This window comes from Salvelinus fontinalis, chromosome 24, assembly GCF_029448725.1.
Source record: "Salvelinus fontinalis isolate EN_2023a chromosome 24, ASM2944872v1, whole genome shotgun sequence".
Lineage (NCBI taxonomy): Eukaryota > Metazoa > Chordata > Actinopteri > Salmoniformes > Salmonidae > Salvelinus > Salvelinus fontinalis.
In genome coordinates, this window is record NC_074688.1 from 40,273,252 (window position 1) to 40,289,519 (window position 16,268).

A 16,268-nucleotide genomic window follows, 5' to 3' on the forward strand; every position below is an offset into this window, starting at 1 on the left:
TCAATGTATCTGTTAAACCATGTGGTGCTATGTAGAATATCAGAAGGGGAGGAGGACAGAATGGAGAAAAAAAAATCTTATGGGCATGTGTATGTAACTATTCCTAAACCATGTGAAGGGATGGCGTTATTAATGGGGAACCAGTTAGTTATCTCATACAATGTCTGTACGCCAGTCAGTCGCTACTTTTCTCATAGGGCTAAGGAGTAAGGCAGTGTTTGGAACCATTGTATGTCCCTTCTGAGGTTGCCCTTATCTTGATCTGGTATATGACCTAAGAGGCTCACTGTCTTCAGTGAGTTTGTCCAGGTTTGGGAGTATCTAGGATTAACAATTGATATATGCCATTGGATGAGGTAATGTTTTGGTAGACAGTGAAGTACCAAGCATGAGATTGAAACCTTGTCTTTAGGAGACCAAACTGAACGATGATTTATAGCTTATGCTGTCTAGCTATGGGATACTCCTCTTTCAAGTAAGAGGTTCTTTGTAAGTTGAGAGGGGTGTACCTTGGCTATAAATGAAACTAAGAATTGTTTTGTAAGGACTCTCAGAGAATTCATTGATAGACACTGAATTGATCTGAGAGTCATAAAGGGCTATGGTGAAGCTTATATATTATTAAAGATGGATTTTATAAAATAACTCTGACTTGTGTGTGGTTGGCTCTCTCTCTCTCTTTATTGAGTAATACAGGAAATTACCATGACAATACATCACATTCAACAAGAGTATTGATTATGACCTTTTGTCAAATAATAGATTTTCAAACATGAGGACATTGTCAAAGATGGACAGGCTATCTCAAGATGTTAATGTGCAAACAAAATCACAGGGCAGGAAGACAAACAGACAAACAAACACAGACAGACAGACAGACAGACAGACAGACAGACAGATTATCTGCTGCAGACACGCAGGACTTTTGACAAACACACACACACACACACACAGACAGACAGTAGGATGACTCTCTACAGGTACAGAGGAGCTGCTGCTAATCCCACAGAGCGCAGCCCCAAGGGAGGAAACACCTCAAGGCCCCCAGCTCATCCTCTAACACAACAATAACAGTAGCAGCTTCCCATCCAGGGACACAGTATCATATACAGATACCGTCAAATATTGGCCATCTTTGCATTATTCACTATTTATTCCAAAGTAAGTTGAAGTTGAAATGGAAACATTTAGTGTTTACATTTGATTTAAAAGTGCACAGGACCAATACAAAGGAAAAAGTCCAAATTAATTTGGTTGGAAGTAATGATACTCGTTTACTGTGTAATTTAACTCACCTGGGGTTAGTTGCACGTGCGTACAGGGTAAAAATAGTAATCAACAAGTTTTGAAAAGAAAAACAGAACATTCTGCTCCATCGCACTCCATTGTATAGAGCAAGGATGCAAAGTACAGTTGAAGTCGGAAGACCTACATAAGTCTGGTTCATCCTTGGGAGCAATTTCCAAATGCCTGAAGGTACCACGCTCATCTGTACAAACAATAGTTCGCAAGTATAAACACCATGGGTCCACGCAGCCGTAATTCCGCTGAGGAAGGAGACGCGTTCTGTCTCCTAGAGATTAACGTACTTTGTTGCGAAAAGTGCAAATCAATCCCAGAACAACAGCAAAGGACCTTGTGAAGATGCTGGAGGAAACAGGTACAAAAGTATCTATACTCACAGTAAAACGAGTCCTCTATCGACATAACCTGAAAGGCCACTCAGCAAAGAAGAAGCCACTGCTCCAAAACCGCCAAAATAAAGCCAGACTACGGTTTGCAACTGCACATGGGGACAAAGTTCATACTTTTTGGACAAATGTCCTCTGGTCTGATAAAACAGAAATAGAACTGTTTGGCCATAATGACCATCGTTATGTTTGGAGGAAAAAAGGGGAGGCTTGCAAGCCGAAGAACATCATCCCAACCATGAAGCACGGGGATGGCAGCATCATGTTGTGGGGGTGCTTTGCTGCTTGAGGGACTGGTGCACTTCACAAAATAGATGGCATCATGAGGCCGGAAAATTATGTGGATATATTGAAGCAACATCTCAAGATGTTAGTCAGGAAGTTAAAGCTTGATCGCAAATGGGAATGTATTGAAATAAATAAAAGCTGAATAAATCATTTTCTCTACTATTATTCTGACATTTCATATTCAGAAAAAAAATGGTGATCTTAAAACTTCTACTTGCACACAATCCCGGATCTGGGAGCACCCCCATCAGTAAAAAAGCTGACTAGCATAGCCTAGCATAGCGTCACAAGTAAATACTAGCATCTAAATATCATTAAATCACAAGTCCAAGACACCAGATGAAAGATACACATCTTGTGAATCCAGCCATCATTTCTGATTTTTAAAATGTTTTACAGGGAAGACACAATATGTAAATCTATTAGCTAACCACAATAGCAAAAGACACAACTTTTTTTTCCCACCATTTTTTTCCTGCATAGGTAGCTATCACAATTTCGACCAAATAAAGATATAAATAGCCACTAACCAAGAAACAACTTCATCAGATGACAGTGCAATAAACATATTTATTGTATAGCATATGTTTTGTTAGAAAAATTTGCATATTTCAGGTATAAATCATAGTTTACCATTGCAGCCACCATCAAAACTCTCACCAAAGCAACTAGAATAACTACAGAGAACATTGTGCATTACCTAAATAGTCATCATAAAACATTTATGAAAAATACAAAGCGTACAGCAAATGAAAGACAAAAATCTTGTGAATCCAGCCAATATTTCAGATTTTTTAAGTGTTTTACAGCGAAAACAAAATATAGCATTATATTAGCTTACTACAATAGCCAACCACACAACAGCATTGATTCAGGCCAACAATAGCGATAACGAATAAACCAGCAAAAGATATTAATTTTTTTACTAACCTTCTCAAACTTCTTCAGATGACAGTCCTATAACATCATATTACACAATACATATAGAGTTTGTTCGAAAATGTGCATATTTAGCGGCACAAATCGTGGTTATACAATGAGAAAAGTAGCCAAGCTGCCAACAATATGTCGGGAGAAATCTTGGGAGAGGCACCTAATCTAATCAGTAACTAATCCTAAACTTGACAAAAAAATACAGGTTGGACAGCAAATGAAAGATACATTAGTTCTTAATGCAATCGCTGTGTTAGATTTTTTAAATTAACGTTACTACAACATAGAGCGTGCGTTAAAGTGAGACAGCACCGACATTAATGGCGGAATATGAGTTTTACATTTTTCAACAGAACACCGAATTAACATCACAAATAGTTCTTACTTTTTGATGAGCTCCCATCAGAATCTTGGGGACGTTGTCCTTTTTCCAAAATAATCGTTGCTCGGTTGTAGATTGTCGCCTTCAACGTTGGAATTATCAGTAAACATTAGCCATGTGGGCAAGACGTGCCCAACTCCCTAGAACGCAGCACAAATAAATACCCGAAAATCGCAATATACTGATATAAACTGATAGAACTCGGTTTAAAATAATAACATTATGATGTCTTTAACACCTATATCGAATAAAAACAGAGCCGGATATATCTAAGGGCTATAACGGGAGCTTTCTAGAACGACATCCTGAGGTCCTTTTTGCGTCATGGCGAAGAGAAGAAAGAGAGAACCCCACGTTGCCAGCTCATTTATAAGCCCTCAGATCTGCCTAGCAACTCCATTCCAATTCTCACTATTCACTGACATCCAGGGGAAGGCGTATGCAGTGCATCTCAACCAATAGAATACATGCACATTAATAAACCGACCTCAGAACAGCCTGCAGATTTCAGCATTCTCACATCCTCATAGGAAAATTGCTCCAACTCGAGTTCTGTTTTACTCACAGATATATTTCAAACGGTTTTAGAAACTAGAGAGTGTTTTCTATCCAATGGTAATAATAATATGCATATTGTACGAGCAAGAATTGAGTACGAGGCAGTTTAATTTGGGAACAAAATTATTACAAAGTGCCAACAGCACCCCCTATTGAGAAAAGGTTTTAACTGACATAAGACAGTGAATTTTTATTAGTAATAAATGTCATGAATTGTGAAAAACTGAGTTTAAATGTATTTGGCTGAGGTGTTGTAAAGGCAGTCAATGTTGTTCTCCTCCTCAAACGAGGAGGAGCATGGATAGGACCAAGATGCGGATTGAGGGAAATAAGCCATCTTTTAATGAAAAAACAGCAAAACAATACACTACAAAACAACAAATGAGACTAACCTTCAACTGTCCTGTGAGGACACAGGAACAAACACCCACAAAAGCCTACTGCCTATGGCTACCTTAAATCTGGCTCCCAATCAGAGACAAATGAATGACAGCTGTCTCTGATTGAGACCCAATCTAGGCAGCCATAGACATAACTAGACAACCTAACAAACACTATCCCATACACATACAACACCCATGGACTAACCAAACACACACAACATACAATGCCCACCCCAACTCACGCCCTGACCAACTAAACATAATCAAAATAACATAAAAATAGGTCAGGAACGTTACAGAACCCCCCCCTCAAGGTGCGAACGCCGGGCGCACCAGCACAAAGTCCAGGGGAGGGTCTGGGTGGGCAGTTGACCACGGTGGTGGCTCAGGCTGAGGGCGAGGTCCCCACCCCACCATAATCAATCCCCGCTTCTTTATCCCCCTCCCAATGACCACCCTCCCACTAACACCACCTAAATGAGCGACCAGCACCGGGAGAAGGGGCAGCACCGGGACAAGGGGCAGCACCGGGACAAGGGGCAGCACCGGGACAAGGGGCAGCACCGGGACAAGGGGCAGCACCGGGACAAGGGGCAGCACCGGGACAAGGGGCAGCACCGGGACAAGGGGCAGCACCGGGACAAGGGGCAGCACCGGGACAAGGGGCAGCACCGGGACAAGGGGCAGCACCGGGACAAGGGGCAGCACCGGGACAAGGGGCAGCACCGGGACAAGGGGCAGCACCGGGACAAGGGGCAGCACCGGGATAAGGGGCGGCAGGTCCTGGCTGAGGGACTCCGGCAGGTCCTGGCTGAGGGACTCCGGCAGGTCCTGGCTGAGGGACTCCGGCAGGTCCTGGCTGAGGGACTCCGGCAGGTCCTGGCTGAGGGACTCCGGCAGGTCCGGGCTGAGGGACTCCGGCAGGTCCGGGCTGAGGGACTCCGGCAGGTCCGGGCTGAGGGACTCCGGCAGGTCCGGGCTGAGTGGCAGCTCCGGATTGTAGGGCAGCTCCGGACTGTAGGGCAGCTCCGGACTGTAGGGCAGCTCCGGACTGTAGGGCAGCTCCTGACTGTAGGGCAGCTCCTGACTGGCGGGCGTCTCTGGCAGCTCATGACTGGCGGGCGTCTCTGGCAGCTCCTGACTGGCGGGCGTCTCTGGCAGCTCCTGACTGGCGGGCGTCTCTGGCAGCTCCTGACTGGCGGGCGTCTCTGGCAGCTCCTGACTGGCGGGCGTCTCTGGCAGCTCCTGACTGGCGGGCGTCTCTGGCAGCTCCTGACTGGCGGGCGTCTCTGGCAGCTCCTGACTGGCGGGCGTCTCTGGCAGCTCCTGACTGGCGGGCGTCTCTGGCAGCTCCTGACTGGCGGGCGTCTCTGGCAGCTCCTGACTGGCGGGCGTCTCTGGCGGCTCCTGACTGACGGACGGCTCTAGCGGCTCCTGACTGACGGGCGGCTCTACTGGCTCGGGACAGACGGGCGGCTCTAATGGCTCGTGGCAGACGGCTGACTCAGATGGCGCTGGGCAGACAGATGGCTCAGACGGCGCTGGGCAGACAGATGGCTCAGACGGCGCTGGGCAGACAGATGGCTCAGACGGCGCTGGGCAGACAGATGGCTCAGACGGCGCTGGGCAGACAGATGGCTCAGACGGCGCTGGGCAGACAGATGGCTCAGACGGCGCTGGGCAGACAGATGGCTCAGACGGCGCTGGGCAGACAGATGGCTCAGACGGCGCTGGGCAGACAGATGGCTCAGACGGCGCTGGGCAGACAGATGGCTCAGACGGAGCTGGGCAGACGGGCCGTTCAGGCACCGCTGGGCAGACGGCAGACTCTGGCCGGCTGAGACGCACTATAGGCCTGGTGCGTGGTACCGGAACTGGAGGTACCGGGCTGAGGGCACGCACCTCAGGGCGAGTGCGGGGAGAAGGAACAGTGCGTCCAGGGCTCTGGAGACGCACAGGAGGCTTGGTGCGTGGTGCCGGAACTGGAGGCACTGGGCTGGAGACACGCACCATAGGGAGAGTACGTGGAGGAGGAACAGGGCTCTGGAGATGCACTGGAAGCCTGGTGCGTGGTGTAGGCACTGGTGGTACTGAGCTGGGGTGGGAAGGTGGCGCCGTATATACCGGACCGTGAAGGAGGACACGTGCTCTTGAGCACCGAGCCTCCCCAACCTTACCAGGTTGAATGGTCCCCGTAGCCCTTCCAGTGCGGCGAGGTGGAATAGCCCGCACTGGGCTATGCAGGCGAACCGGGGACACCACCTGTAAGGCTGGTGCCATGTACGCCGGCCCGAGGAGACGTACTGGAGACCAGATACGTTGGGCCGGCTTCATGGCACTCAGCTCGATGCCCAACCTAGCCCTCCCAGTGCGGCAAGGTGGAATAGCCCGCACTGGGCTAAGCACGCGTACTGGGGACACCGTGCGCTTTACCGCATAACACGGTGTCTGACCAGTACGACGCCCTTTTACTCCACGGCAAGCCCGGGGAGTTGGCTCAGGTATCCAACCCGGCTTCGCCACACTCCCCTTTAGCCCCCCCCCAAGAAATTCTTGGGTGAGCCTCTCGGGCTTCTGGCCTCTCCTATGTGCTGCCTCCTCATACCAGCGCTCCTGTGCTGTGGCTGCCTTCTTCACCTCCCGAGAGCGGCGATTCTCTCCAACCCTTCCCCAGGGTCCCTTTCCATCCATGATCTCCCAAGACCATTACTCCTCTGTCCAGTGCCTTAGTTCCCTTTCTCTCTCCTCAATCCGCTTGGTCCTGTTGTGGTGGGTGTTTCTGTAAAGGCAGTCAATGTTGTTCTCCTCCTCAAACGAGGAGGAGCATGGATAGGACCAAGATGCGGATTGAGGGAAATAAGCCATCTTTTAATGAAAAAACAGCAAAACAATACACTACAAAACTACAAAACAACAAATGAGACTAACCTTCAACTGTCCTGTGAGGACACAGGAACAAACACCCACAAAAGCCTACTGCCTATGGCTACCTTAAATCTGGCTCCCAATCAGAGACAAATGAATGACAGCTGTCTCTGATTGAGACCCAATCTAGGCAGCCATAGACATAACTAGACAACCTAACAAACACTATCCCATACACATACAACACCCATGGACTAACCAAACACACACAACATACAATGCCCACCCCAACTCACGCCCTGACCAACTAAACATAATCAAAATAACATAAATATAGGTCAGGAACGTTACAGGTGTATGTAAACTTCCGACTTCACCTGTACCTTAGCAGTCAAAAGTTTGGACACGCCTACTCATTTAAGGGTTTTAATTTATTTGTAATATTTTCTACATTGTAGAATAATAGTGAAGACATAAAACCTATGAAATAACACACTTAGAATCATGTAGTAACCAAAAAAGTGTTAAACAAATCAAAATATATTTTTTATTTGTGATTCTTCAAAATAGCCACTTTTTGCCTTGATGACAGCTTTGCACACTGTTGGCATTCTCTCAACCAGCTTCATGAAGTAGTCACCTGGAATGCATTTGAATTAACAGGTGTGCCTTGTTAAAATGTATTTGTGCAATTTATTTCCTTCTTTATGCATTTGAGACAATCAGTTATATTGTGACAATGTAGGGGTGGAAAAAAGACGATAGCCCTATTTGGTAAAAGACCAAGTCCATATTATGACAAGAACAGCTCAAATAAGGAAAGAGAAACAACAGTCCATCATTACTTTAAGACATGAAGGTCAGTCAGAACGGAACATTTGCAAAAACCATCAAGCGATATGATGAAACTGGCTCTCATGAGGCCCGCCACATGAAATGAAGACCAAGAGTTACCTCTGCTGCAGAGGATTCATTAGAGTTACACGCCTCAGAAATTGCAGCCAAATAAATGCTTCACAGAGTTTAAGTAACAGACACATCTCAAGATCAACTGTTCAGAGTAGACTGCGTGAATCAGGCCTTCATGGTCGAATTGCTGATAGTACTAAAGGACACCAACAAGAAGAAGAGACTTGCTTAGGCCAAGAAGCATAAGCAATGGACACTAGACTGGTGGAAATCTGCCATTTGGTCTGATGAGTACAAATTTGAAATTTTTGCTTCCAACTGCTGTGTCTTTGTGAGATGTAAAGTAGGTGGATGAATGATCTCCGCATGTGTGGTGCCCACCGTGAAGCATGGAGGAGGAAGTGGGATGGTGTGATGGTGCTTTGCTGGTGACACTGTCAGTGATTTATTTAGAATTTAAGGCACACTTAACCAGAATGGCTTCCACAGCATTCTGCAGTGATACGCCATCCCATCTGGTTGGCACTTAGTTGGTCTATCATTTCTTTTTCAACAGGACAATGTCCCAAAACAGGCTGTGTAAGAGCTATTTGAACAAGGAGAGTGATGGAGTGCTGCATTAGATGACCTGACCTCCACAATCACCCCACCTCAACCCAATTGAGATGGTTTGGGATGAGTTGTACTGCAGAGTGAAGGAAAAGCAGCCAACACGTACTCAAAGTATGTGGGAACTCCTTCAAGACGGTTGGAAAAGCATCCCTCATGAAGATGGATGAGAGAATGCCAAGAGTGGGCAAAGCTGTCATTACGGCAATTTAAAACCTCTCTGGGATAGGGTCTAGTTTCCTGAATTTCCTCCTTACTGACGTGCCCAAAGTAATCTGCCTGTTAGTCAGGCCCAGAAGCCAGGATATGCATATAATTGGTAGCATTGGATAGAAAACACGTTGCAGTTTCTACAACTGTTACAATCATGTCTGAGACCATAACAGAATTCATAGGGCAGGTGAAAATCCGCCAAGAATTTAATATTTTGAGCTCCCAGGCTCTTATTATGGAAACCTATTGTTTCTATGTACATCTGTCTCCCAGATTGCAATTCCTATGGCTTCCACTAGATGTCAACAGTCTTTATTCAAGGTTTCAGGCTTCTTTTTTGAAAAATGAACCAGTATTTTGAGTTCTTGTTAGGAGACAAACTGAATAATATTTGTCTTTCCGCTCGCACGCTTACAAATTTTTCTTTCCTATTGAATATACTACTTTCCGTATGAAATATTATAGTTTATTTACATTTTAAGTACCTGAGGATTGAATATAAATGTTGTTTGACTTTTTTGGACGAAGTTTAGTGGTAGCTTTTTGGACTCCTTTGTCTGCATGTTGAACGTGTGGATTACTGAAATCAACGGTGCCAAATAAACTGACTTTGGGATATAAAGAAGCATTTTATCGAACAAAACGACCATTCATGTTGTAGCTGGGACCCTTGGGATTGCAAACAGAGGACGAACTTCAAAGGTAAGTGATTTCTTAAATCGCTATTTGTGATTTTGTGAAGCCTGTGCTGGTTGAAAAATATGTTGATCTGGGGCGCCATCCTCAGACAATCGCCATAAAGCCTTTTTGAAATATGACAACGCAGTTAGATTAACAAGAAGTTAAGCTTTTAAATGATATAAGACACTTGTATGTTAATTCATGTTTAAAATTACGAATATTTATTTGAAATGCGCACCCTCCTATTTCCCCGGAAGTTGTCGGCTTGTGTACCGCTAGCGGAACAGCTGTCCCTAATTAACTCTAGGCATGTCATTTAATAATAAAATCTTGTTTACAATGACATCCTACCCCAGATGACGCTGAGCCAATTGTGCGCCGCCCAATTGGACTCCCAATCACAGCCAGATGTGATATAGCCTGGAATTGAACCAGGAACAGTAATGAGACCTCTTGCACTGTAATGCAGGGCCTTAGACCGCTTCGCCACTCGGAGCCAAATAAACAACTGCCAGAAGTGGAAACAACTGGCAAAGGTTGGCTACTTTGATGAACCACAAATATAAAATATTTTGTTTATTAACACTTTTTTGGTTACTACACATGATTCTATATGTGTTATTTCATAGTTTGGATGTCTTCAATTTTATTCTAAAATGTAGAAAATAGTAAAAATAACAAAAAGCCTTGGATATGGAGTTCTGTTCAAACTTTGACTGCTACTGTCTGTTAACGTGTTAAATATGTTTGAAAACACTATGTTAAAAGCACTGTGTGGGCTCGTCCCTAGGATTACCAAAGACAAAGAGCTGGATCAGTGGTTCACCAATCAGGGCCTTGCAACAGTAACAAGCAGTGATGTGAATCAGTGGTTCACCAATCAGGGCCTTGCAACAGTAACAAGCAGTGATGTGAATCAGTGGGTCACCAATCAGGGCCTTCTTTGCGACCATCAGGTTACGTCCCCGGGACAAACCGTGAGCTGGACAAAAACCTTGTCTATGATGAGATAAGGAGTTGGGATACTGACAGAGGCTGGGCTACGTTACTAATATGAGCAAACAGTGGATAGATAAATGCAGACGTCTGACATTGTGGAAATATAAATGTATATGCGTCATGCTTTACCAGATGTTTTTTTTTGTGTGACAATTTCAACACACACGTAAAATAATAGAAAAAATATTATTTATTTTAATCCCGTACTTGTTCTATTGTTTTATGTACGAGTTTAAATTGTCATACAAAAAACATGTGGAGGCATGACAGATATCATTTTTTTTATTATTTTTTGTTTGAAATATAAAGTAATTATTCTATTGTTTTATGTACGAGTTTAAATTGTCAAACTAAAAATGTTTTGGGGTAGAAGCCTGTCAGAAGCCTGCACTTATCTATCCACTGCTTGCTCATATTAGCAACGTAGCCCAGCCTCTGTCACTATCCCACCTCCCTCTCTCATCCTGTACCCCGGGGAAACAATAAACACTAGAACCACATCCCACTCGTTGAGAGGGAGTGTATGGGCAGTTCCAGCGTCTTAGGGGGAACTTTCACCTCTATAAAAGAGGAACCCTTCTGTCTGCCCTCACAGACACAGCTGCCCTGCTGAAGGCTGGCATGGCACTGATAACAGACGTGGTTCTCCGGCTGCTGGTGGTGGTGATGAGGGGTATGGCTGCTCCAGCCCCAATCTGCTCTCTGCTGGGCCAACCCGCTCTGCCTCTCCTGTCTGCCGAGGGGGACATCAACATTGGGGCAGTGTTCCCTCTACATAGGAATGCCCTCTTCAAGGTCCATTCGTTCACCTCCAGACCAAAGAAAACACCCTGTATCAGGTATGTGTTGAAAAAAACTGTCTTTGGGAACTTTTAGCTGTTTTGGAATATTTCTCATCAAGAAAGAAATGTTTTGTCTCTCACTGAAATTATGCACATCATCTATTGTAGATGATCTGTGCATTTATTTTTGGACAAAACTAGTATACAAACTGTTTCTGTTATACTAAACACTACTCAACTCATCTCGACCGAGTATATCAGTTTTGCTGGCATATGTGTTTGTGGCACATGATATTCCTGGCTTCAACTAACTTATTTTCTGGTTTGTTACCGCTGTCCAGTTTTGACCCACGTCAGTTCCAGTTTGCACAGACCCTGATCTTTGCCCTGGAAGAGATCAACAACAGCAGTGATCTTCTCCCAGGACTGTCTCTGGGTTACCAGGTCTATGACTCCTGTAGCTATGCCCCCCTTGCCATCCACTCAGTCCTGGCCCTGATGAACAGCCCTGGACCTGAGGACAGCCTGGGAGACCCCTCCTCCTGCTCCAGATCACCCGCCGTGTTGGGCATTGTAGGGGAGTCAAGCTCCACATCCACCATCGGAATATCATCCCTGGTCGGACCATTCAGCATCCCTGTGGTGAGACACCTTCTGGTTTGGGCTCTTTAGAGGTAGTATAATCAATGTCAGCTATGTATGAAAGATCAATTCAAATCTTCCCGTTTCTTCCACACAGATCAGCCACTTTGCCACCTGTGCTTGTCTGAGTAACAGAAAAAAGTTCCCCTCCTTCTTCAGAACCATTCCCAGTGACTTCTACCAGAGCAGAGCCCTGGCAAAGCTGGTCAAACACTTTGGATGGAACTGGGTGGGAGTGGTGAACAGCAACAATGACTATGGAAACAACGGCATGGCCACATTCATGGAGGCAGCGTGGCATGAAGGGGTCTGTGTAGAGTACCAAGAGGCCATCCACCGCACAGACCCCCGAGAGAAGCTCCTGGAAGTCGTCAGGGTGATCCGGAGGGCCACAGCCAGGGTGGTGGTACTGTTCTTGACCTTGGGGGACATCGTCCCCCTGATGAATGAGTTGGCTCTGGAGGGAGACCCAGGGCTGCAGTGGGTGGGCAGCGAGGCCTGGATCACAGCCAGAGTTCTGACGGAGAACAAGGCCTACGGCTTCCTGAGGGGGGCGGTGGGCTTTGCCATCAGGAATGCCAGGCTGGATGGTCTGGAGGGGTTCCTAGACAAGGTGCACCCCTCCCAGGCGCCAGACAACACCCTGCTCAGGGAGTTCTGGGAGTCTGTGTTCCAGTGCTCCTTCGAGGGGGGCAGCAGCACGCTGTGCACAGGAACAGAGAGCTTAGCAACGCTGGAGAACCAATACACTGACATGTCAGAGCTGAGAATATCCAATAAAGTGTACACAGCTGTATATGCCATTGCACACGCTCTACACAACCTACTGACAGACTTAAAGAATGACACAGACAGCGGCAACAGACCAGTCTACACATCACAGCAGGTGAGCAAGCTCCAGATTCAACAAAACATAAATAACATATGAATCATCCCACTCTCTCTGTGTCTCTCTGTGTCTCTCTGTGTCTCTCTGTGTCTCTCTGTGTCTATCTATCTCTCTGTCTCTCTCTGTGTCTCTCTCTGTCTCTTTCTGTCTCTCTCTGTATCTCTCTGTTTCTCTCTGTCTCTGTCTCTCTCTGTCTCTTTCTGTCTCTTTCTGTGTCTCTCTCTGTGTGTCTCTCTTTCTCTCTGTCTCTCTCTGTCTCTCTCTCTCAATCTCTCTCATTCTCTCTCTCTCTCTCTCTCTCTCTCTCTCTCTCTCTCTCTCTCTCTCTCTCTCTCTCTCTCTCTCTGTCTCTCTCCATGTTGTTGAGCAGGTGCTACAGTACCTGAAGGAGGTGAGGTTTAGAGTAAAGACAGGAGAGGAGATCTGGTTCGATGCTAACGGAGATGTGGTGGCGTGCTACGACCTAGTGAACTGGCAGCAGGAGGAGAATGGGACCCTGCAGTTCCATGCTGTGGGGCTGTATGATTCTTTGATGCCCCCTGAACAGCGCATTACCTTCAACAAGAGAAAACTGGTCTGGGCAGGGGGCCAGGCAGAGGTAGGACTAAATACATGTTGACTATGTTGCAAAAGCATAACACATGCAAACCGCAAACCACTGCAAATATAAAACATGCATTCTATAATGTTTACATAATCCACATAGTCTATCTCAATTGTCTTGTTTTGTATTGGTAATATAACTTTCAGAAGTAGTGACATTAAATCATTTCTGCACGTTAATTTATATAAAATGCACCAATATTCAGACGTGTTGTATTTCTCTACAGGCACCTGTTGCAGTGTGCAGTGAGAGCTGTCCCACAGGCACTCGTAAGGCTGTACAGAAAGGAAAGCCTGTATGCTGTTATGACTGTGTACCATGTGCGGAGGGAGAGATCAGTAACATCACAGGTAATATATAATGCATTTAGGGCTACCTGCAATACTTTCAAGCTCTGTCACTGCCCAACAAGACTAATAGATGTGGAAAAACACATGACACACTGATTCATGGAATGAATGACGTTCTAATCTCCTTACAGATTCTAACGGCTGCTATCGATGTGACTTGGAGTATTGGTCAAATGAAAAAAGAGACCGCTGTGTGTTGAAACCAGTTGAATTCCTCTCCTATGAAGAAATGATGGGCATAGTTCTGGTGTTTTTCTCCTTACTGGGGTCCGGTGTTACTACTCTGGTAGCTGTTGTGTTTTCAATTCATAAGGACACCCCCATCGTCAGGGCCAACAACTCTGAGCTGAGCTTCCTGCTGCTCTTCTCCTTGACTCTGTGCTTTCTGTGTTCTCTTACTTTCATTGGCCGGCCCTCTGAGTGGTCCTGTATGCTGCGTCACACAGCGTTTGGCATCACCTTCGTCCTCTGCATCTCTTGTGTTCTGGGGAAAACAATAGTGGTGTTGATGGCCTTCAGGGCTACACTTCCAGCCAGTAATATCATGAAATGGTTTGGTCCTCCACAGCAGAGACTCAGTGTTCTGGCTTTCACTCTCATACAGGTTCTGATCTGTGTTCTTTGGTTAACAGTCTCCCCTCCTTTCCCCTACAAGAACATGAAGACCTGTAAGGAAAAGATCATTCTAGAGTGTGATGTGGGTTCAGCTATTGGTTTCTGGGCTGTGTTGGGGTATATAGGACTCCTGGCTCTCTTGTGCTTTGTGCTGGCTTTTCTGGCTCGAAAGCTGCCTGATAACTTCAATGAGGCCAAATTCATCACCTTCAGCATGCTCATATTCTGTGCAGTCTGGATCACCTTTATCCCAGCTTATGTCAGCTCTCCTGGGAAGTTAACTGTAGCTGTGGAGATCTTTGCTATTCTGGCCTCCAGTTTTGGGTTACTTTTCTGCATATTTGCTCCTAAATGTTTAATTATATTGCTGAGGCCAGAGCAAAACACCAAGAAACATATGATAGGGAAGACATCCAATGACCTACGATATTAAAGAAACGATGAATACTGACCATTGACCTATTCAAAGTCTATCTATAATAAACACAGACACATCATTTCAAAGTCAGTGATGGGTTAATCTCATCCCCAGGCTCAATTGTTACCAATAAATAGAGCCTGTAAACACTGTGCAAAGAAGTGGGACTTTAAAGGGGAAGGGTTCAAATCAAGACAGGAGAGAGAGATCCTGCTACAGTTTGACTTTGAAAACTGCAGAAAATCTAACAATGATCATATTACTTTTAGGACGCCCCAACTGATTCTGAGTTTTGGCATATTTCATTTTTTATTAATTTCACCTTTATTTAACCAGGTAGGCTTGTTGAGATCAAGTTCTCATTTACAACTGCGACCTGGGAAGGATGAAGCAAAGCAGCGCGACACAAACAACAACACAGAGTTACACATGGAATAAACAAACATGGAGTCAATAATACTATACAGTGTGTGCAAATGAGGTAGAATAAGGAAGGAAAGGCAATAAATAGGCCATAGTGGCAAAATAATTACAATATAGCAATTAAACGCTGGAGTTATAGATGTGCAGAAGATGAATGTGCAAGTGGAGATACTGAGGCGCAAAGTAGCAAAATATGAAGGTTACATGTGAGAACTAGGTGCAAACTTTCTGATTTCCTGCTTTCACTTCCTTGTTTAGCTTAATTCGTTTGTAGAGGGCAGGTTCTAAGGGTTTTGTTGGATGGTGATGGACTGAGATATCAGCCAATGTAAATCAGCTCCTGCCATGGACTCCATTCCTGTCTCTTCATGAGACATTGTGAGAGACGGTTCGAAAGAGAAAGAGCCGGCTGGTGGAAAAGATTTGTCATGGGTACATGGATGTTCAATAAGTCCAATAAGTCCTGAACAAACATCCAACAGCACATTATGCCAAGCAGCCATATCTACATGGGTGTGGTCGCACATTATGAGAGCCAAGACAATAATGAATCAGACAAGAAATAAAAAAAATTGACATAGCCGATGTTTCTCACTGCTCTACCCCAGCGGCCACTGACAGCCTGGTGTGCTTCCACAGGCCCCCTCAGTGACCCCCTCAGTGACTGCTGCTGTCCAGTCCAGGTCCAGATCAGGAGCCCACACACAAGCCCCTTACTGAGCCTCTGTCTCACAGGCCTGCTCTGGACAAGCATGGTCTACTATCTCATCAAAAACAACATTGACTTCTTTTATAACCTCTCCTCGTAGGCCTGTGGGCCACAACCCAATGTGTGTCAATACACCAATGGGAACGTGGCATTCATACCACCATCAACACAAAGCAAGGTCTCAGTGAAATGTGTTGTAATGAATATATGTCTGTACTGCATGTATGGTGTAATGTATTGGCTACCCTTCATGTAATATTACATTGGTTGTCATAAGCAATTCAGCTGTCTAATATATGTGGATCTCCAGTCTTACATGAATTAT

The 16,268-nt window shown here is 45.5% G+C and overlaps 1 protein-coding gene across 1 annotated transcript; it reads left to right on the forward strand.

Annotated features, from left to right (window-relative positions):
- Positions 1-11,132: 11,132 nt before the first annotated feature.
- Positions 11,133-14,826, forward strand: LOC129822430 (extracellular calcium-sensing receptor-like). Its single transcript, XM_055880712.1, has 6 exons — positions 11,133-11,350; positions 11,635-11,935; positions 12,033-12,821; positions 13,192-13,422; positions 13,655-13,778; positions 13,910-14,826. Exons 1-6 carry the CDS (start codon positions 11,133-11,135, stop codon positions 14,824-14,826), a joined length of 2,580 nt encoding a protein of 859 aa, XP_055736687.1.
- Positions 14,827-16,268: the final 1,442 nt, after the last annotated feature.

Excerpts from the sequence above, each read along its gene's own strand:
- LOC129822430 (XM_055880712.1), top strand. The coding sequence starts at position 11,133 with ATGGCACTGATAACAGACGTGGTTCTCCGGCTGCTGGTGGTGGTGATG. Across the intron at positions 11,351-11,634 it reads AAGAAAACACCCTGTATCAG|TTTTGACCCACGTCAGTTCC; the intron begins GTATGTGTTGAA and ends ACCGCTGTCCAG. Across the intron at positions 13,779-13,909 it reads AGAGATCAGTAACATCACAG|ATTCTAACGGCTGCTATCGA; the intron begins GTAATATATAAT and ends ATCTCCTTACAG.